At 44.6% G+C, this 21,656-nt stretch overlaps 1 protein-coding gene across 1 annotated transcript in view; it reads right to left on the bottom strand.

The window, feature by feature from the left end:
• LOC108092526 (homeobox protein aristaless) overlaps window positions 1-20,614 on the bottom strand; it is a 30,938-nt gene extending 10,324 nt beyond the window's left edge. The window contains 7 exon segments of the mRNA XM_017192149.2: window positions 1,025-1,262; window positions 1,265-1,625; window positions 1,931-2,032; window positions 7,329-7,430; window positions 7,493-7,584; window positions 12,458-12,581; window positions 20,035-20,614. Of these exon segments, the coding sequence (XP_017047638.2) occupies window positions 1,025-1,262; window positions 1,265-1,625; window positions 1,931-2,032; window positions 7,329-7,430; window positions 7,493-7,584; window positions 12,458-12,554 (992 nt within the window). The 5' untranslated portion in view covers window positions 12,555-12,581; window positions 20,035-20,614.
• Window positions 20,615-21,656: the final 1,042 nt, after the last annotated feature.

The raw sequence follows: 21,656 nt of genomic DNA on the forward strand, positions 1-21,656 counted from the left end.
TTCTTTTTTTGGCGACGATGACTAAATTAGCAGTTGATTGCGGGGGCGGGGGTGGATTATTCGGGGGAGGTCGGCAGACAACGACCGCAATGAGAGCAGTAATGACATTAGATGCTGGCTGGGCTACAATGCGATTCTTGACTCCGATCCCTTAGTAATCGCATCCTTTTTCTGCACACACTGAGAGAAAAGAGTAGCGACAGGGAACAAAAAAATTTAAACCAAGATAACAAAGCCCCAAAATATGTATGAAATTATTTTTGATTGAAGCAAAATGTGTATAGTATTTTTTTGAAAAGAAAACTGTATCCTTTCTAATGCAGAACTTTTTCCTGAGTGTCCTTGCCGAGCAGACTCCTGCAGAGTTCATCTCTCGATTCTCGACTCTCCGCCTTTTTCCCGCTGGATTTTCCCGACTCACGGGCTATTGAACAGGCGTGCGCAGCGGAAGGCGTTCTACTTAATGTTTTGGATGGAAAACGTTTAAATTCCATTGGCGCACTTCCGGTCAGCGGATGTCGTGTGCGCCAGCGGAAACATTAAGAGAGCAGTCCGCTCCCCCGCTCGCTCCTTCGGAGGGGATAAGCACCCCCACCCCCCACCCTCCGCCCCCGCTAATGATGCCCGCCATCGTCGGAATGGCAGACACGTGCGATCCGAGGGCGCCCAGTGTCTAATCATCGGCGGAACTGCCGCCATTGTCTCGGCCAGATGTGGGATATGCCAGATGGATATCGACATCCTCCGCCAGTCGGACGGACGGGAAGATAAATGACCTGGATGATAGTGCCTCGGCTTGATTTTAGCCGGAAGTTTTGATTCGTTTTTATTGGCTGGGATTGTTCAATTAGGTGTTCTTTAGTGTCTGAGATTTGATTTTGAATACTGCATTGATTGAGTTTTGTTTCAGGCCTACATAATATAGCATACAGAATGTATTTTATTTTTAAATGATTCGTTGTTTTTCCTTTCATGGAAAACAGTTTTTATAAAATGTTAAAAGAAGTCTAAACTTTCCACTTACCTATCGCTGGTGCTGCTGCCGCCTCCGAAGTTGCCGAAGATGTGGCTCCCGAAGGCGGCCGCCGCAGCCGCCGAGGAGTGCGGCAGCTGGGGGGCGTGCGGGGTGGTGGGCGTGGGCGTGGACGAGGCCGAGTTGTTCGAGGAGGGCGGCATGCGGGAGCCCGTGGTGAGGGACATGGGTCCGCCCACCTCGATGGGCGAGTCCGTGTTGCGCGAGTTGGAGGGGCTGCTCGGCCCCTGCCCCCGCCGGCGGCCAACGGCGTGTGCTCCCTGTCCCGCTCCCGCTCCCTTTCCCGCTCCCGGTGCATCCCCGAGGGCGAGGGCGAGCCGGCGCTGATGGAGCCCAGCGACTGGGAGGCGGAGTGCGGGGTGGCGGCCAGCTGGTTGGAGGAGAGCGGCCGCTCGTTGTCGCTGGAGTCCAGGTGCATTCCGCCGCCCGGACTGCGCGAATGCGAGTGCGAGTGGGAGAGGGAGAGCGAGTGCTGCTGCTCCATCTGCCCGTTGGCCAGCGGACTGTGGGACCGCTGGCGGGGCGGCAACTCGTCCATGTCGTCGTCTATTTCACCTGTGATGTCCGGCGAGGATTCACGGGAGTCGTGGAGCTGGGGAAAACGAAAAGGTTTCAGTTAAAGCGGGATTTTATTCTGATTGTGGACCTCGGGAATAAGGTCTCCTGTCGGGAAACCTGGATAAATCTGGCACGAACAGATGTCAAAATATCGAACATCGGGAAATGGAAAATTTGGAATTTTGTTTCATCAAGGATGCGATTACAAACATTTAGAGGTATGCCATCGGAAAATGGAAAATTTTGAATGAAGTTTCTTCTCTTAGATAGCTTAAGTTGAGTTTCAAGATCTGTTTCTTGCCTTGTATAGAAAACCCAGCTGTAATTCAATTGACTTACCTTATCCAGGGAGCTGCTGCTCTCGCCATTTTCACGCTTCCGCTGCTCATCCTTGAGTCGCTCCGCCTTGCGCCACTTGGCCCTGCGGTTCTGGAACCAAACCTGGGGGAAATGGGAAAATGGGAAACTCGAATGAAATTGAGAAAGTTTGGCGCAAACTGGCAGGGTAATGCGGCCACATGTCTATTATTATCTGTGCCATGGGGCAGGTCGCCTCGTCGACTCCCGCTGCCAGCCAATGTAAAATTGAAAAACTTTCCCCACACACAAACGGAGTTTTCCACCTCGGAAACTTTAACAATTTGCTGGGCTACCCCGCTTCATCCTGTTCCACCAGCCAATCCAAGGTATAAACAAACAAATCTGATTTTCAATTTTCCTAAGGAAGACAAAACAAATTTGGCCTGTAATCAGCGCCTAAATTGGGAGCTTTTCCAAGGGGCTTGGGCCCTTCCCCCACCCAAACACATACACACATGGCTGCCTTGCTCTAATGAGGCTCAATCAAGACAATGCCCCGGCATCCTTAGACACATCCTTTGGATTGCTTGCTTATGCGCGCGTGTTTCCTTTTCCCCGATTTCCCCCCTTTGCTGGGCGAATTTTCCCTACTTCCCGTTTGTTTCGTTTGCTTTTAGTTCCGGTTTGCGTTGATTCCCCAGCTTAGAGCGCCCTCTAATGGGATTTCCCTTGCCGGGCGCCATCTTGGATGGAAATCTCTCTTGAGTGTGTGTATGTGTGTGTGTGTGTGGGAGTAAGTTTCCTAATCAAAATTCAAATTAGACATTGTGCAAAGTTGGCATTTGGCTCCATTGTTGTAATCATAACGCAGCGTAAAACAATTTCAGCATACTTTGGCCCCCGGGCAACCCAACTCAACTCAACCCCACCCAACCCCTCCTCCCCCAATCCGGATTTTCTCTCTCTTCTGGCGGCCATGTTGCCCCAGACTTGGTGCTCCTGCACTTCCCCAGCTCCCTTCCGACTGGGCAAACAATAAATTGCGCACAATCCAACCCCCAAAAGGAAGTTACCCCCCACAAAGAACCACCCACTGAACTTTTCCACTTTTCCTCCTTTTTTGGTGGCGACGCCCACCAGTTACTTAATACAATATTTATGCCATAAGCACATTACCAATAAAATATGGCTGGGTAAACTTTTTTTCTCTCTCTGTGCGTGTGTGTGTGTGAGTACCCTGGGGGTAGATGGAAATAAGAGAAAGAAAGAACGAGAGCGAGAGAGAGAGAAAAGCGAACGGTAAAAGCTTCTCCTTCTGACTGCTCCTGTTATTATGACAAAAATTGAATAATGAAAAACAATTGTGTGCGTCTGGCTCGCTCCCTCCGGCTAGTGCCATCCCCCTCGCACCCAATCATAATTTCATGCACAATTTTGCTTTGTTTTATTACACACAGAATTTAACGTGTTTCTTGTTTATTCAATTCGCTTGGTTTAGTTCCTTGATTGCCTGCCTGGAATTACTTTTCAAAGTGGGGATTATGGGACCTTTTTGATTCCATGAAATTGTAATTTAACTTTAAGGAACTTATTATTTTAATATGGAACTGGGGTATACTTTCAGGGGGAACCTTAAATGCCTTATGAAATGATAAATAGCTGTATGATATGCTTTCATGACCAAATGCCTCACTGCACATGTTTCTCTTTTTATCAAAATATCATTGCGGATCCTCTGAAGAACCCTTCGACCCTCTTCAAGTAATTTATTTACCAAAGCAGACGCCTGAAGCGACGAAATTTCGCATAATTCTCGAAGAACAATAAACCAAACAATTATTCATATACTCAGCAAACACAATTCTGCGGTTACAAGTTACAAAAACCGATTTGCCGTGAAAACGAAAACAAATAAGCAAACAAGCGGGTAGCACAAACAATGCCAAGTTGTTACACACCGAATTACACAAAGCAAAAAAAACGTAGGAAAAGGATAACAATGGAAACACCACCTAGAAGCCAGGGGAAAATCAGGGGAAAAGGGGAAGGACTTCGGCTGTGGGGTAATTACGGACAAGTGCGCACCATTAGCTTCCGCAAACAGTTTGTCCCGATCCCGGAACACTCAATGCAAACAACACCCAAGGACCAAGGACCAAGTACCAAAAACCAAGGCCCAAGGACCTCGATGACGCAGCTCAAGTGGAATGAATGAACAGATGTGTTAATATCAAACGCATTTCGCTCTCGGCTAAACCGAACCCTTTGCAACAATAATTGGGCTACCGCAGCAGCAACACCACACTCACCACCCCTTTTCCCTTTCCCTCTTCCTTTTCCCCCGAATCCTGTACTCCTTCCCCCGATTCCGCCCATATCCTGAGGCCAACATAAGGCAGACTCTATTCGACTCGACTCGACGGCCATCAACTTGGATCAGCATTAAAGGATTACTCGAGCAAATGCAATTATTTGACAGGCTGTCCGGCGAACCAGCCATTCCAGTACACTTAGGGAAAAAGCGACTGCTTCATAAAAATCATAATTTTGGGGGAAATAATAATATTTTTGATTGAAAGTGGTAGTTTCTTGGTTTGATGAATGAAGAATTTCAGAGATCCTGGGGATCGTATTCCATATAGTTTAGTTTTAGTTTTTGAATGGATATTTCTTTGATCTTGAATATCTATCTCATGATTTTTTTGCACAATACTTTGACATAGACTTTTCCCCCTGTGTCTACTTCATTCCTCACCATCTTCTGCGGTTTTTTCTCTCAACCAGTTCCTCACATCGCCACTTGGGACCTCTGTGATTATAATAAATTATCAATTATTGGCATTATATGCGGTGGCAGCCCTTTTGCGGTGGTTCGAGTGGGTGGTGCCATATTTCCGATTGGGTGGCTCTGCAGTGGGTGTATCCTTTCGAATTGTCATGCTGCGGCACATTAATTCTAATCGAATTAGTTATGTATGAGGTGCGTAGTCGGAAATGTGAGAACCGGTAATCGCAGTGGGTTAACGACTTCATTATTTATCGCCTCCGACTGGGAAATTGATAACTAATATGCAGGGAATGCGCATTGAGAGGGCTTATCGGAGATATTATTATTAATGTATGGACGTGCCTCAAGGCATTTGATTGGAAACTCGGACTAGGTAAATAGGTATTCCGAGGAGATTATTTCCTCCATTATTTTCCCCATTTATAAGGTTAGTTAAAGAATTCCTTATACATCTAATAAAATATTTCGGACTATCGATCTAACCATTTGTCAGTCGTTTAATTCTATGCAAATCTTTTTTTTTCCACCACCAGTAGCTTTTTTCCCTGCTGAAAACTCCCCTATCATCCCATTCAAAAATCAAATTTCCCACTCATTTATCAATCAATATCAGTTATTAGAAGGCTCTGCGGCTTTAGCCCGACTTCAAAGTGCTTTGTCCTTGTCAGGTGGGTCCGCCGTGCGCATATATACGGATATATCTCTGATCCAGCTGGGTCCCAGCCACAACGGATACTTCGCTGGGATGTACATTAAGTAAATGATTTTGCACTGAACTCAAATGCGATGCGACAGGAGGGAAAACAACACAGACGACGGCCGGGGCATCAAAAATTGACAGACGAAAATCCCGTGGAAAACGTATCGGGTTACAGGCAAGTGAGCGGCTAAACCGAAGTCGGGGATGCTGGGGAATCAAGCGAAGTACACATAATAAATTTTATTATAAAATTTATTTCCGCTCCGCCGTTGGCCCAACGGCCGAACGGAAAAAATGTGTCAAAATGCGGTTGGAAAACGCGCTGCACCCTCATCAAAATATCTGGCGTTCATTCCATTATCGAAATCCCAGACTAAGCTGTCCAGTCGAAATGTTTTTCGGGCTTTTTTTTCACAATTTCGCCGCAATTTCGTTAAAGAACTCTGGACAAAAGTTGGTAATAACTGACAGGTTCTCGGACACGGGGCGGCTGCCTCCCTATTAACTAGTAATTTTGTTAGCCTGACAAGTGCACGTGTTTGCGACAAGTGTCCCGTTGCCGAAGTTTTTATATTTACAAACAGCAATTTGCGAGAGTTTTTTATGCGGCAAATTGAATTGAAGGTATCTGGTTACGCCTGGGAAAAAGCCCACTCGAAGGCGCCGGGCTAATTGTGCCGGAAATAGAAAAATGGAGAGGATGTCGTAACGCCACCAAAGTGTTTTAATAGCCACCAAAGTGTGCGTGGGTTTCGCGACAAACGTGTCTAGTTAGTGCGGCATCCTCATTAAGTTCTGTTTCAGTTTCCATGTGCATAATTTGCTTTCGGCCCGAGAAACAGAGACAACGTGCTCGAGTGCCGGAGACCCGCCGTTCCACCCACCCAAGATCTGCGAACTTGCATTTCCATTTCCATTTCCATTTCCCCCAAACGAAACGTAACGAAAATGTGTGGAAGTAGATCCGCTAATTGTCATTTTAATCTGACAAATGCAGCTCGCAATCCTATGCAAATTGCCCTCGCACTTACCTCCTTCTTCTGGGACTTCTGAGACCAGTGAGCAATCTTTCCTGGCTTAATTTCCATTTGGACTATAAATTCTAATGCCTTTGTTTCGCGAGACAGAAAAGTGATTCTAATTTTGGCTGCAATTGCCAGAAATGCATCATGAATAATGTAAAAAGGTTAAGGTAAATGAGGTGGGAGGAAAACGAGTAGATTAAAACTAATATAATCATTAAGAATATGAAATAATGATTTCATTTCAAAAGATATCCATCATCAAAAAACATTTTAAAGTTAGTATTGTTCCATCTTCTGTCTTTTAAACTTCTTAAGCTGCTGTATTTTGGACTTCTTTCATTATTTTGAGAGCTGCTGGCTTTTGGCTTCAAACCAAATACAGCTCTCCTCCTCGTATTGAAAAATAAATTTGATTTAGCTGGAGTTCGCTTTATAACCAGAGCAGGAGGAAAATTTCCCTTCCTTGCGCTTTTCTTTTAAAATTTTCCCTGCCAACTCATAAGAACTTTGCATATTTTGATGCTTCGTTGGTTTTTTCTTTCATTGAAAATGTGTATAAAAAATATTTTTAAGGCAGTTATTGCATTAGGCTGGCTACCCGCCACCCCAGAACTCGAATCCGGGCCAGAACCCGTTGGTAATCCCCGAATCCTGGGCCTGTTCAGCATGCATATGCATTATTAATCGACTCGGGAACGGGGAGTTCCAGATGGAGAGAGATATAGAAAAACGGAGGGCTTTGATCAGACTGCGTGACCGCTCTAGGGTCGCCCTGCACTTATATACTTATGAAATTTGATACGATTTCGCCAAGTTCTCGAGCTCTGACTTCAATATTCCTCGCCTTTCTCAACTCTTCCTACTTTGCATAATTTCCAGCGAAGAGGCCAACAAATCAGTGGAGGAAGAAAGGCGTTCTCTTACCTGAACCCGAGCCTCGGTCAGGTTGATTTTCATGGCCAGATCCTCGCGGGTGAACACATCCGGGTAGTGGGTCTGGGCGAAAGCCGTCTCCAGCTCCTCCAGCTGTCCGAATTAAAAATTAAAGGCTACTTCTTTCGTTTCGCTACGGCGTTCCGGCGACTTACCTGTTGCAGGGTGAAGGTGGTGCGATTCCGGCGCTGCTTCCGCCGCACAAAAGTCTCATCGTGGATGGCAGGATGATACGAGTAGCTGGTATCTGAGGAGAAGCGGATCGCAGGAAGCGGGAATTAGCCATGTGAGGTGTTGCATTAGCCCTCTTAGTGCGGCTAGTTGCACCCAGGGTGCAACAGCATAAGTGCCACTAAGCTGCCTTCTCTGGAGAAGCCATGAATTAAATAGTTTAACAGGGATTCACTTGGGTGTTTGAAAATTACAGGATGGATAGAATCCAGTGAAGACTTATGAGGACTTATGTTCTGATTTCTTGGTGATTTTTAATTTATAACAACTGTCCTAAAGTTTCTTCGTCCCTTAACTTATTTATAGAAAACGATGGAATTCCATTACTTTTTCAATATCTCCAGTCGAGCCGAAGTTTCTACATTTTAAATGACCCAACTATAACTGCCTTGGAATTCATTCATGCCAAAAGTTTTTCTTAGCTGCCGAGCCCTTGCTGAAAAACCCCTTTCCCTTCCCTCGAATTTTCCCTTTTCCACTTGCCTTTCTGCTGAAAGCCAGCTGTTGCCAAAAATTGCAGGCTAATTGAATTTTCTAGCAGCAGCGCCATTTTGTATGCTACGAAATATTTTATAACTGCCTTTGAGCCAGAAAGAGAGGGATAGAGAGCAAAAGGAAAGGCGTTGACAGCCCCACTTGACCTCCGCCCCACAATGCCCGCTCCACCCGTTCCACCCCCGGAAAATGGAAAACCAAAGTCCAAAGTCGAAAGGCGGAAACTTTGTCGGACCTTTTTCGCCTCGGACTCTCGTTTCGTTTCGTTCGTGTTGTAAAATTAATTTTCAATTTGATTTTAAATAAATAATTAGCTGGCAAATTGCAAAATTTAATTTTAATTTTCTTCTTGCCAAAGCCGGGCAAAGCCTCCTGTCTCTTTCCCTCTCTCTCTCTCTCTTTCGCTCTCTCCTTTGTCTGTGTGTGTGTGGCTGTGTCAACTTTTTTGGGGGCTCTAATCCGATTAGCTGAAATGTTGTTACTTGGCATTCATTTTCGCCAGGCCGAAGGTCGTCCCATCTCCACCCCCACCCCGCCCCCTTTTCTCGATTCCCTAGAGACTCTCTGTAATGCGCACTAATGCTGTTTGCCATGTTTTCTCCGCCGCTTCTCTTCTGCCGAGCAAGTGTCGCTATGCCTGCCATCGATTAATATTTAATTACGAAAATAATTACAAAATGTTTTCGGCTTCTTTCGCCATCAGGCAGAAGTATCTCAGGTAAAATATCTCTATATCCTGCTAATGAAGCACCCATTTGAGGTCTGGACCCGGCAATCAAAGAGGTAGTGGAGTGGAGTTGGGAAAAGCTAATCGAATAGTCGGTGAGTTCAGCTACGGGCACTCAGCATAATTTTCCAGGAGCCTGGGGAAAGCCAAGTTCTCATTAGAGGTGCTAGCGTGAAACGTGATCTTTAAACCTCACTCAAATCACCAAATAGATAACGAGAATCAACTATACGTATTCTACATAAATCTAACATTGTACACAGAGTTCAACAAAATTATTGATAAGAATTATATTCTATTGTTTTCTAAATTTACTCATAATATATTTATTAGTCACATCATATCATCTAATTTTTTTAAGCTTTAATGCAAGTTTATATGACTGACAGTTGAGCTATACTTTGTACTTTTTCTCCTGACGAAATTTCGGATAATCACGAGCACGACCTTTCTCATTTGCTCATCACCGGTTCATCCTGCTGCAGTGCAATTTTCTTGCTAATCAAATTCTTTGCAGCCAATAATTGCCTAAAATGCAAATGGAAAATGCCCCAGGTTGGCCGAAAATGCCTCTGGCCGAAAAAGAAGGCCAGAGCGGACATGTTCCACTGACGTTCAAGCGGCTGGCAATTAGCACAATTAGGTTTCGAGTGCAAATCCCTGAGCGCAGCAAAAGCTGCCCAAAAACCGGGCAATAAGAATTTCATGCTGAAAGCTTTCCCCCGAAAGCCGAGCCAATGGAGAAGTGCCACCACCCCGAGTTTCCCATTTCCCCATTTCCCGGCTCGAACATCAAACGTCATGCAGCAGCACCGAACAACCGAACAGTAGCAACAACAAGTCAACTAACCGCACTTGTCAGGAAGACAGGATTAACAAATCCTTGTTGCCAAATTGATTCAAAAAGTACGCAAAGGGGAGCAGACAAGCCAGTCAGCCAGTCGGGCAGCCAACCGTCTGTATCTCTGCATCCCTCCCTGGAAGCCAGGCAAGCCGTCTCATTGTGCACTGGCACAAATTACTACATCTTTCTTATTTGTAATCCAAAATATGTATCTCAAGTACCATGAGTAGTTTTCTATCTTCAAAATATTTATGATAAAAGAGAGTAAGGTATTTTATATATTTTTATTTTTTAAATATTTCTTTTAAGTATACTGTTTTCTCAGTGAACACAGGCTGCTCTGCGTCTGCTCGTTAGCTGCGCCGGTAATGGGAGATAATTCAATTTTTAAACATTTGGCATAACAAGCGAAACCATCATTAAGGGATTTTCGGTCGGGGAGCAGTCAAGTCAAGAGTCCTTGCAATCAGCTCGTCCTCTGCCCCGCCCACCCAACTAGTCGCCCAGCTCCGCCCACCCAGCCCACTCAGCCGAGGTATCCACAAGATACGCGCGTCTGCAACTTTGTCTGCAGATGCGGATACTGTATCTACAGCAGACCGAAATCAATTCTCATTCGATTTCAGCTCAGCTCACTTAATCTGAGAGCCGGGAATTAGCATTCATTATAGTTTTTCCTTCGCTGGCCCAGTTTTCCTCCAAGATTTCCCCCTGCCGAGGGTCGAATTCCCCTGGAAAGTGTCGCCCGTCTCAATTTCAGAGCTTGCCAGTCCGGGCACGCGTTGGCAAAAATTTTAAATTAGTTTAGCAATTGAGAGGCGTTCTCGGTGTCAGGTCTTCTTGGGCTGCGTCGCTTCTTGGGGGAATGTCACGTCAGGAATCACGAGTTGGAATCTCGCAAAACAGCGGGCAAATTGAATTAGCCATGCAAATGTTCTGGGGAATCTTTCGTTCTGATTCGCGAGCCATATTTATTGGTTATGTAATGGGGAGAGGGAATTCGTTGGGGGAGTTTTCTCTGCATGCCTTTGCTTTTCATTGAACTTTATAACTTGCTTATTAGATGTCTTAGGATATTTTTAAAAACTTTGAGAGCTGACTCAAGGTACTTCCCCTTTAATGTTTTATTAAAGCAAAGAATCAAATTATCTGCCTGAAATTGCATTAGGGGCACTTGTGACCCCATCAAGCCATCGCAAATCAAAAGCGACAGTCCCTCCGAGGACCTCCGACCTTTCGAAGGACCCGCAACATAAGTTATCGCTCAGTCGTCCGTCTGTCATATTGAATCAGTCAGCAGCAAATAGAATTTGCACCTGATTAGGATTACGTGCCGAGATGTTGCGTAATGCGTTCGTAAGTCTCCATCTAATCCCATTACGTGGCGCACATTCCCTCGGAGATTCCCGGGAGAAACCCCCCGAAATCCCGCCCACAAAATGCACTGCAATTTGCGGCGAGCTTTAGTTTTGGGGAACCACTTTTATGTGCTCCGTGGCGGTGCCTTTTACGGCTGCTGGCTGGGTGGGAAAATCAATAAACTATTCCGTCGGCGGATGGCGCTTTGATTTATGATTTTCGATAAATGCCTCAGCACTCAGCCTCAATCTGTCGAAATCTGTCGAATCTGTCGCCGCATTCCGAGTGCCGAAGGAAAATTTGCATGCCAAAGCATTAACGCTTTGCCATTCGATAATTGCATGAAATGAAATCCAAAATTCCCCATACCCCCAAGCCCCCCTTGCCCCCCTTTAGCCCCTTCCTCTCAGTTCCAATCGGAATGGATCGCTTCACTTTTCGACACGTTCACGTTAGCTTGACTTTGCCTTTGGCCACTCCTTTGCTCCGAAAATCCCCTTTCTGCATGCGAATATCGATTGAGTTGCCGCTCTCAGCCAGCTTTTTTTTTATTCAATTATAGTTATATGGCGATGGGGCCTTGCTGCTCCGATTCTGGGCTCTGGGTTCCGAATTCCGGGTTCTGGAGTGCCAGGCAAAGTTTGTTCGGTTGGTTGGTGAGTGGGAATGCGGAGTGGTTCCGAGGGAGGAGGAGCGGGCCATGGGAAATCGAATTGCTTGCGGTGGCTTTTCCTTACACCCAATTCAGCGAAATGGTGTTTAATGGGATTGCTCTGTAGGTGCAGGATATTCTTTGGTTATTCACCAACTATCCATGACCATAAGTCAACTGTTTTAACTGAAGAGCAATTAAATACTTGTTTTCCCTAAATTTCACTGCCTAAATCCATGTTCTGTATATGATGTTATAACTCTGAGTATTTCCTCATGATATTTCACCTCCGATGCTGGTCTTCTCACACCCAATTCAAGTAGCACTTACCCTCTGACCGAGTGGTAAAGTTTTCTAGGCAAACAGCAAACTCTCGACATGTGCGACCGTGAAATCTGATATGCCACAAGGGGAGTGGGGAATGTGTACCCTAAGCAGCATCACCCCGACAGAATGCAGCGTGCTGCTAATAGAATAATTCGTTAATGTAACTACAAGATTCGCAGATAGATAATAATCCATTGACGACAGCCAAAATATGAGCAGAAGCAGCCGCGATTATCATTGGCTTTTTATCTAAATTTAATTCGAAGCGAGCGAGAGGATTGCACTTTTGTCAGTTGGAAATCCATCTGTTCCGGCAGATGCTAATTCGCAACACAAATTACCTAATTAGCGATTAGGGAGGGTTTTAATAAGTGGGCGGAATTGATCAAACGACTAACATGGTTTAGGATGTAACAATTTCCTGTAAAATCGAACTTACTATGCAAGAAGGAAAAATTACTTAATTATTTACATTGTATACTCACATGGATGGGTGGCGGCGAAGGGGTAGTCGAGAGTTGGTAGGCGCGGGGGGTGGGGACCGCAAGGATGCAGAGCGGGAGGACACTGGTAGCAAAACATTCCTCTGCCCGCGGCTGCAGGACCGAGCTGAAATGGAAAAGAAGACAAGGAATCGGAATGACAATCAAATCAGAATCCACAGGGTTACTCATCGATCGAAATTGAGAAAAAGAATCTTTAAATTGCATGTAATTTTGATAAATTCACTTGCCAATCACGCAGACGATGATGATTGTGATCGTGATGGTGATGAACGAGAAACTTGTAATTTAAGTGCACAATTCAATTGGATGCGGGTATTTCTCCGCTCGCTTTTGTGGGGCGACTCTGCGTCGCCTTTAATGTTGTCATATGCACCTCAAACTCAATTCGATTCAATTAAAGACAATTACAGACTTCTGACAAATCATCCACAATCGATTTCATCTGCTTTTGCATCTCCGTTTCTGTTTCTGTTTGAGTTTCAGTTTGCTCGCTGCATTGTACGTCGTCTGCATACAATTAAATTGTCCTCAAACGAATCAATTGATTTAAATTAATTGCATTTGCCGCAAAAGACTCGGCATATAACTATGGCCGTAACTGTAGCTGCTCTTGATGAACTCACTTCAGTTATGAGTCGATGTTTGCGTTTCGCTGGCGCCTTTCCCAATGCAGTTTGCAGCTTAATTAGTCGAGGAATTTCTCCTTACATGCGAAAACATGCGAAGGGAGGGAAAGTTGATTGAAAAGTTCCCTATCTTCGAGATGCAAGGAAGTCATAGTGTCAAACTAGAGATTGCCAGATAGCCAAGATCAGCGAAAGGCGCTGGGAAAGCAAGATTCCCTTTCGGCGAATTGAAATTGATATTGGTGGGAAAGGAGTTATAGAAAACGTAGAGTAGGTACCCTGTACTCTATCCTCATTGTAAAAATGTTATTAATTATTAAATCAGTCCGATGGATGAAAACTTTTATGCCGAAACTATCACTCTTGAAAGTATCCCCTGATTTATTTACGGATCAACTACGAAATTCGCTCATTTGGGAACGTTATTATTGCCCAACTTTATTCATAGATGGACACAGGCCAATTTCCTGTGTTTGCGCATATATCTTTCCTCTTTTTGGGTATCACATTTCCAGTTACATTTCAATTGCAATTAAAATAAATTGCAACTTCTGTGTGACACATTACCCGCACACTTACATCGGAAAAGCCAGCCAGCCAAACCACCGAATCAGTTGCACCACCCGGATTGCAGGTGGACCCACCTTCGCCTTGCTCCACCCCAACATTTTAATTTATTTGAGTAAATTTGTTAAAAAAATGTATGAATTTTATTTATGGTGCCGCCACACGACCGTTGGCAGGAGCGCACCCGCAGTCCATAGAGAACCACCTCCTGAGCCACCCAGCCACCCAACCACCCAGCCACCCAGCACACCACAAGTGTTAGCATATCATGTTACAGACTATTTCCGCCAAATTTACACACGCAAAATAATTTAACGTGCTCGGCGGCAGCGCGTGTCCTGCCTACGCTGCACTGCGCGAAAAAGGGGGTTGAAAAGGAATTGGTATTCTAATTAACAGGAATATTAAATCCAAAGAAGAAAAACTTTAATGATCTCTTCTTCAAAAATATTTTTCTGTTACCTTACTAATTGGCTTACTAGCTTAGTTTACTTAACTCCTGACCAATATATTGTAGGTAGTAATTTCTCTAAGTGTCCTTCCGCAGCCTCCTGTTTCCTGGTCGCAGCTGCTGCCGCGTTCCCAAAAGTCGAGCCCCGACAAGTGGCGCCAATAAATTTCCATTTAGCGCGGGAACGAGTCCCCACCTGTCCCCTTCGACCCGCCCACTTTTCGGCCACGCCCCTTCCCCCTTCCACATCCCACATCCCGCCTCCCGGGGACCGGCATTCCATTAGAATTGTGAGAATTTGTAATTTTGCATAATTGTTATATTTGGAGTCCGTCGGCCGCAAAACTCATTTGCCAAATGGAAAATTGCCATTTCGTGTCTAATGTTGCACATGCGGCCTGCTGGCGGCAACGGGCTGTTTTGGCCAGGTCCGCAGGAGCCGGCTCTAAAGTTTTAGTGCCGTCAGAGTAGGGATTTGCACGGGGCGGCCTTTTGGGGCTGACAGGCCGTTCGTTGCTGGTGTTGTTAGTGAATTAATTCCCAGTGAATAATTTATGCTGAATTATTTTGGCCGTATTAAATAGGCCCGACTGAGGGGCTTTTGCGGTGCCGTGTTGCCCAGTTGCAGAGTGGCAGATTGGCAGAGTACCGGATAATGCCCCATGTGCGATTCAGAGGCGAAAGCTCTCACTTGTGCCGGACCTTGGGGCGTTACATTTAAATCAAATCAGAATGCTATTTCTGAAATTGATTTTTGAATATTAATGCCCCGGACATGGAGCGGTGGAGATTATGTAACGCGCTGTAATGGAATAGTCAGATGGGCCAAATTAGTTGGCGCAACTACGAGACTACGAGACACAAATTGGACAGGGCTATTACTTTGGCCATGAGTTTGCATTAAGCCCTCATTGCTTGTGAAGGATTTTTGGTAGAGAAATGAACAGGGAATATTATTAAGGACAAATTAAAGTGCATGGGAATCTAGGAATTTAATAGTATTTGATAGTTTACTGTACGAGATAAAACAATTGCTCTCACGTCGTATACTTAATATGCAAATAGGTTATTATAGATTAGTTGAAGTCAACCTATTTAATTTTTATTAAAAATACCAAATATGCAGTAAGGTTATACAGAAACTCTACTAATGTGGCCTTAAGGCTTAGTCTCTCTTGTTAAAGCCTGACTCTTTTCCCACTCCTCTCAAATTGCCTACTTTTGGGCAGAGCCTGCTAATTGTCACCACCTGCGAATTTGCTCACCTCAACTGAAGTTGTTGTTGCTGCTGCAAGTGCAATGGTGTTGCAACTGTCGCTGGCAGCCGGCAACTGGCGACGCCAAGCCAAATGCAATTATCCAATTGCACGAAATGCACTTGGCAATGTTTGTGGCCTAGACAATGCAACACAACTCTCTGTGTGAGTGCTAGTGTGCGTGTGTGTGTGTGTGAGCATTCGAGGGAGTGTGCGCGTGTGTGTGTGAGCATCTGTGTGTGGATGGTGGAGCAGCACACGCGAAATTCAATTAAGTGCGCACTAAACAGCGCAACGATTTCGATTTGACTCTGCACTCCGCAGGTACACTAAGAAAAAATTCGTGTAAGTATCTTTTTATTCAAATTATCCAGATATTCGTCTTTTTTATTACCAACATATCAAAACGAAAGTGAAAGGTGATCACAAGTTAACAAAAGATCTCCATGAGCTGGGGAAAACCTCCTAAGCTTCCCAATCGTTACTATTTAACGGTGAGTTTTTTCTCAGTGCCGGGAAAATCGGATGGGAAATAGCAAAGGGCGAGGCCGGGGTGGTGAAGGGCTGGCAGATTGGTGGAAATCTGTGTGGTAAGCCTTTGTTGTCCACTCGGTCCTCGGACATGGGGCTTAGTAATGGACGCCTGCGCTAGTTTCTGCCACGAGCCGTCGCCAAAAACGGGGAAATTCAATCAGAGCGGGAGGATTACGATTTGGAGGGCTTCAGAGGGGCAGCACAGAGGCGGATGCGGATGCAGATGCGGATGCGGATGTAGTGCTCGCAAAATTGCATTAGGTGGCTGAGAGATGTCGGAGGAGTCGGCTTGATGGGAACGAAATGCCAGGGAACAGGGCTATTAACGACAATTAAATTCTTTTTTAATCAGAAGGGATTCCCTCACAAGAAATATAATAGAATGTTTACGAAAATATCTGTTAATATATCAAACAATATTTTATTGACCCCCGAAAAGTGTACTTGAAATGCAATCACAGCTGAGTAGGAATTAATTTCCATATAGCAATCCCCCATTTATTTAATTGAGCCTCTGAGTGCCTGAAACGAGTCCACAAAATAAAATACGAAATTAACTCAAAATTAATTAAAACGCATCAGGACATAATGCAATTTGTTGCAGCGGCAGAAGCGACAACTGCTGAGGGCATTATGCAACAGCTGCAGCCATAAAAAGTAATATAAATATAAATTAATAATGTCACGAATGACAACAACGGCGGAGAGACAAAACGAGCAATTGCATTAATTGAGCAAACAACAAAGTGGGAAATGCAGTGCGTCTGGACAGCGGACAGCGGACAGCGGAAAACCCAACAACATTGGAGGCACATGAATATGGATGAGTCTGGACGCCAATGCCAATGCACTTTCCATGCAACAAATGCATTTGCTGCGCCACTGTACACAAAAAAAACGAAGAGGGGCAGGAATTATCAACTGTCGCTTGATTAATTTGAATTAACCAAATTAAAAATGGAAACACAAGTCAATCAGCGAGTGCAACACCCAGAAGCAATGAGCTTAAAGGGATCCAAGGGGACTGTCAGGGGCAGAATATTGTCAGTTGTAATCTGGATTACATATCAATGTAACAGTTTCTATAGGAAAATGTTGATATTTATTTGCATGGTTTGACTGGATTCTAGTTTCGAAAGAGGTGGCTAAACAAGCCTTTACCTAAACTTTAAGCCACATTTCCTGGATTTAAAAACCTCTGGAAGGTCAGACTGACAACTAACCTCCTTTCGTTCAGGGGCAACTGGACTAATGGACTTATCGGGTTGCACAAATCTCAGCTCGCCGAATCGCCGCTAAACGAGGCGCAGAGATACGCTCGCATGGAAAACTGGAAAGTGGCACAATTCGCAGCCGGACTGCACTGCCTTCGCTGGCGGACGGGATCCGTATCCATGGGTCTATCCACGTGCGCATCCCTGCTCCAAAACCCCATCCCGCTGGCATTAGAGCCACTTAAACGCATTTGCGAAATTGCCCACCGCCCCACACACACACACACACACACACACTCACTCGTTTAGCTCTAGTTTTCCTAGTTTTTTGTTTGCCCCAACCGAAAGCGCGATAATTTCCCACTGAGGTGAGATGATATGGAAATGGGGGGCGGAGCAGGTGGGCGGCAGGAAAACGCTCGACCAGCGATGAGGTTATCACTTTTGCCACCGAAGCAAAGTGCATCCGTTTTTAGAACCGTCTGTCCGTCCGTCCGTTCGTCTGTCCGTCCGCATAATCAAACTAAACTGGCGCAGTCTGCCACTGATGATCCAACTTGGAGTGGGCTTTCATATAAGCACGCTGGACATAGTGAAGCCTGTGTAACGGAAAAATGTATGTAATAGGAAGGGGAATTTTTCAAAAGTACATCTAGTTACTGCCCTGTTTACCTAAATAATTACATTTAAATAAAAGAACTCCCCAAATATTAAGGTGCATCAAATAATATTTTTACCTTTCCCGAAATCCCTTAAAACGGGTCTCCACTGTCTAGTCAAACTATTTGCATATGCCCCCATCTAAGTATCCCTCTTGATTGCAGTTTTGGTTGAGCGTATTTCTTTCTTTTTGTTTTTGCTGGTTTTGTTTTTGTCTCGCGGCGCATTAAGCGAATTTGCGAGGTTCGAATTTGATTGTGTCAATTGGCTCGCGCCTAGAATCAGGGAATCAGAGCCTCCGTGTAAATCAGACCGAAATGATGCCGTGCATTTGGCCGGAGAGCCACCCACCAACGAATCAACGCCTGCAAATCGCACTGCGAAAAATTTCGTAAATTGAATTAGCCACCCATGCTGCTCCCCCGCCAGCTTTTCGTGTCCAAGTGTCGCCAATTCGCACAAACTCGAAAGCCAAACTGCGCCGATTCCGAAAGCTAACCCTTCAATTCGTGCGGCATAAATGCATGATATATGTATGTTTGTGTCGTCATCTTCGGGGCGCCCGCATGGGGAGGAAAATCTGGTGATCACCCCTACAGGCTTCGTTTTGTTGTTTTATAAATATTTTGATTGAATTTTCTGTTTAATTAAAGCAAATTGTTTTGTGCATTTCAAGTGGGGAAGGGAGGGGCGGTGGAGGTGTTGGTTCCACATATTAGGCTTTGCGGGGGGTCGTTAAGTGGTTGAGAAACATATGGGAATTATAATTGGTGCCTGGAATTTCTGAGACATCGTTGACAAACTTTCATTTGTACATAACGGATTTATTGATTATCAATTTGATTTCTGAATAATTTGGTAGAGCTTTGGAAACTTACAAATACGATACGAATATCTGTAGTGAAGATAATCTTTGTAATGTTTTTTTAATCTTCATTTTATCTTAAAATATATCCTCGATATTTGATTACCAAATCTTCTCCGAATCCCTAATCCCGAGCCATATATAATTTGCATATGGAATGCCCCCTTAGTTGGGGGTCCAATCTATCCATCAATTCGGCCCATTTACCAATTCGACGTTCAATTCAATCAAGCAATCAATAAACATGGCCGAACTAACCTCCTTCGGACTAACGTTCTCTATGATAATTCCATTTGCTAATTTAAATATGCCAAATTGTATTTTATTTGTATGTGGCCCACCACTCCACTCCCCCTTTCGCCGCCTTTTTGCCCGCTTTCAAGCCCCCCTTTTTCCCCACCAACCATGTTTCCCTAATTGAGTTGAACGAATCGAACAAAACTTGGCGACGAATGGAAAAATCGCTTGTCTACTCCAATTGACTCCTCTGTGGATTCAGTGTTCCCCCCAAAAACCCCCGCCCCTGAATTCCAGCAACCGCCCATTTGGGGGCGTGGCGTCCACTGGAGCGTTGAACGTTTGCATGGCTGCCAATTAATTTGCGGTTGATCAATTTAATTTGAAACTTCGTTTTTCCATCTTTTTTCGTCCGCTCTTTGGCGAAATATTTGCCATTGATTTTGTACCCTTGCTCCGTCTCTTTCCCACTCGCGGAGCGCATGGACTGTCTCCTCTTTTTCCTCTCTTAATTATCATCAATTATTCAAACTGCATTTGCGGAGTGATCAACTTTTGGTCTGTCTTCAATTAAGCGGCGAGCTTTCAACCGAGAGCCCCTTCCCTTGCAGGCGAGGCAGCTTCCTTCGAATCCTTGTCGCCGAATCCTTTATGAACACACCAATTTTGGTTTTAATTCTTTTTCCGCCTCCAATCCTTGGGTTTTTGTTGTTGCTTGAAGTGTTCACGAGTTTTGTGCGATTTCTCACAGGAAAGGCATCGACACAAACACTTTTGCCAAACACTTCAGCTGTCGCGCAAGAACACATGAGCCAGGACACTCCAGGATTCGGGACCCTTCTGAGTCGAGATTTTTATCACAGAAATTCCTTAATGCTAATTAAAAGCGTCTAAATAAATTATAAGCACAATGTGTTGTGCCGCGGAAAAGATTTTAAAAATTGTCTGCCTTGGAAAAAGTTTTCGATTTGGGGATGACAGATAACTCAATTACTTCGGTCTTAGTCTGGGTCTTAGTAAATTAAATTACTAAACTTTTTGTGTCTTTCAAAAACCTCAAATTACAACAATTTGCATCGGCTGCAGTTGTTTGTAAATTTGTATCTTAATATGTTTCTGTTCTTCATATCCTTGGTCTTCACTTACCTTATTTCCGTCCGTGAAAATTTTGGCAGCAATACTTCGAGCGGGTCACAAAAGAAAATCCTTTGCCGCTTTTGTTTTAGCTATTTGGCTGCGAGTTCAACTTTTCTGCAATTTTCACAGCACTCAACTCACGTAAGGCAAAGGTGCGAAAGTTTTCTCGAGCGTCTAAACACTTTTCAGGAAGTTAGTCAGAAAGTTCTTAACAAGGATGTGTGTAGGAATTACAAAGGATGTCGGGGAAAGTTTAAGATTCCCTTGCAAATTACACACTCAATCTGGAATGTAATGGTCCGCAAACAGGAGTTCGTTTTAGGTCTAGAATGCACACATGTGGGTTTATTTCTTGAAGGATCTTATGTCTTATTTTCTGAGAGCTAAGAGTTATTTTTGGGGGTTATCACTTGATGGATCCTGTAGTTCTTTTTAGGAAAGTAACTAGGTTTCTAGAAGCACAGTTTTGCCGACGGAAAAGGTCCCTGCACAGATTTTAATATGTCATTTAATCCAGTTGGGTATTACGTATTTTCGGGGGCTTTACTGTTGATCTACACAGTACTGATTGGATGATGGTGAACCGACCGCGTGGAACGTCAGATTACGAATGATCTAACGGTGCTTGCCGCAGTTGCAACGTCGACAGCGCAGTCTACGCTAGCAGCGCAGTCAACTGCAAATTAGATCTGCGCTGGCAGAAAGATGGCTGCGGGTGGGAAAGAGAAGGAGGGATGCTGAGAGCGCCATTGAACGGGGGGGTGGGTTTTGTTTTTGCCCCTAAGCGCCGCCTTTGCCATTTCCCGTTATTTTTGCTGGCGCAGGCGCTGCGCAGTCAGCAAACCAAAGCACAGTTATTCTGAGACATACACCTATCTCGCTCGCTCCATAGCCCCCACTCGCTTGCACCTCCTCTGTATGTAAGACAATTTTCTCGCGCATTTTCATTGTGGAAATTGAATTTTCGGCATGGAGAGCTGCAAAAACAACAAAAACGTTGAAGAGGGCTCTCGGGTTCCTAATATCCCTATCTACTCTTATCCCTATCTACTTTATTTTATTACACTTTATTTAGGTGGCTAGAGAGAGGGAGCGAGAGAGAAAGAGAGACGGGGCTAGCCCCAAGGGGGAAAGAGAGCGCAAACAACTGAGGCAGCCTTAAATTGGATTTTCATCGTTAAGTGTGGTGAATGTGTGGGGCAAAGAAAGATATGGGAAGAGTGCGGGAGGGAGGGCGTTTTGGGGCAGAAGAAGACGAAGCTTTTGTGCTTTGGGTGTTCCTCGAGGAAGAGGAACCAGGAGCAGCTACAACAACAACTGCTGTAACAATAAGAAAACGATTACTCACCGTTGGTATATATTTGGCATATCATTTTTTACCCCTCTTTTTTCTTTCTGTTTCTCTGCTTGCCTCATTTGACAACTCAATTTATTTAGATTAATTTCTCATCTTGTCGGGCAAAAAAATAAATAACTAAGTGAATTTCAGTTAATTTATTATGGGGCATTATTGTTATGGCTAGCTCCCTCCTCCATCCCCCGAAAATACACCCGTATAATCGCAATTCCCAATCCCAATGACGCCATCTTGGATCCCATTTATTATTGTTTGCCTGAATGGGCTCCTCTAA

This window comes from Drosophila ficusphila, unplaced genomic scaffold, assembly GCF_018152265.1.
Source record: "Drosophila ficusphila isolate 14025-0441.05 unplaced genomic scaffold, ASM1815226v1 contig_412, whole genome shotgun sequence".
In the NCBI taxonomy this organism is placed as follows: domain Eukaryota; kingdom Metazoa; phylum Arthropoda; class Insecta; order Diptera; family Drosophilidae; genus Drosophila; species Drosophila ficusphila.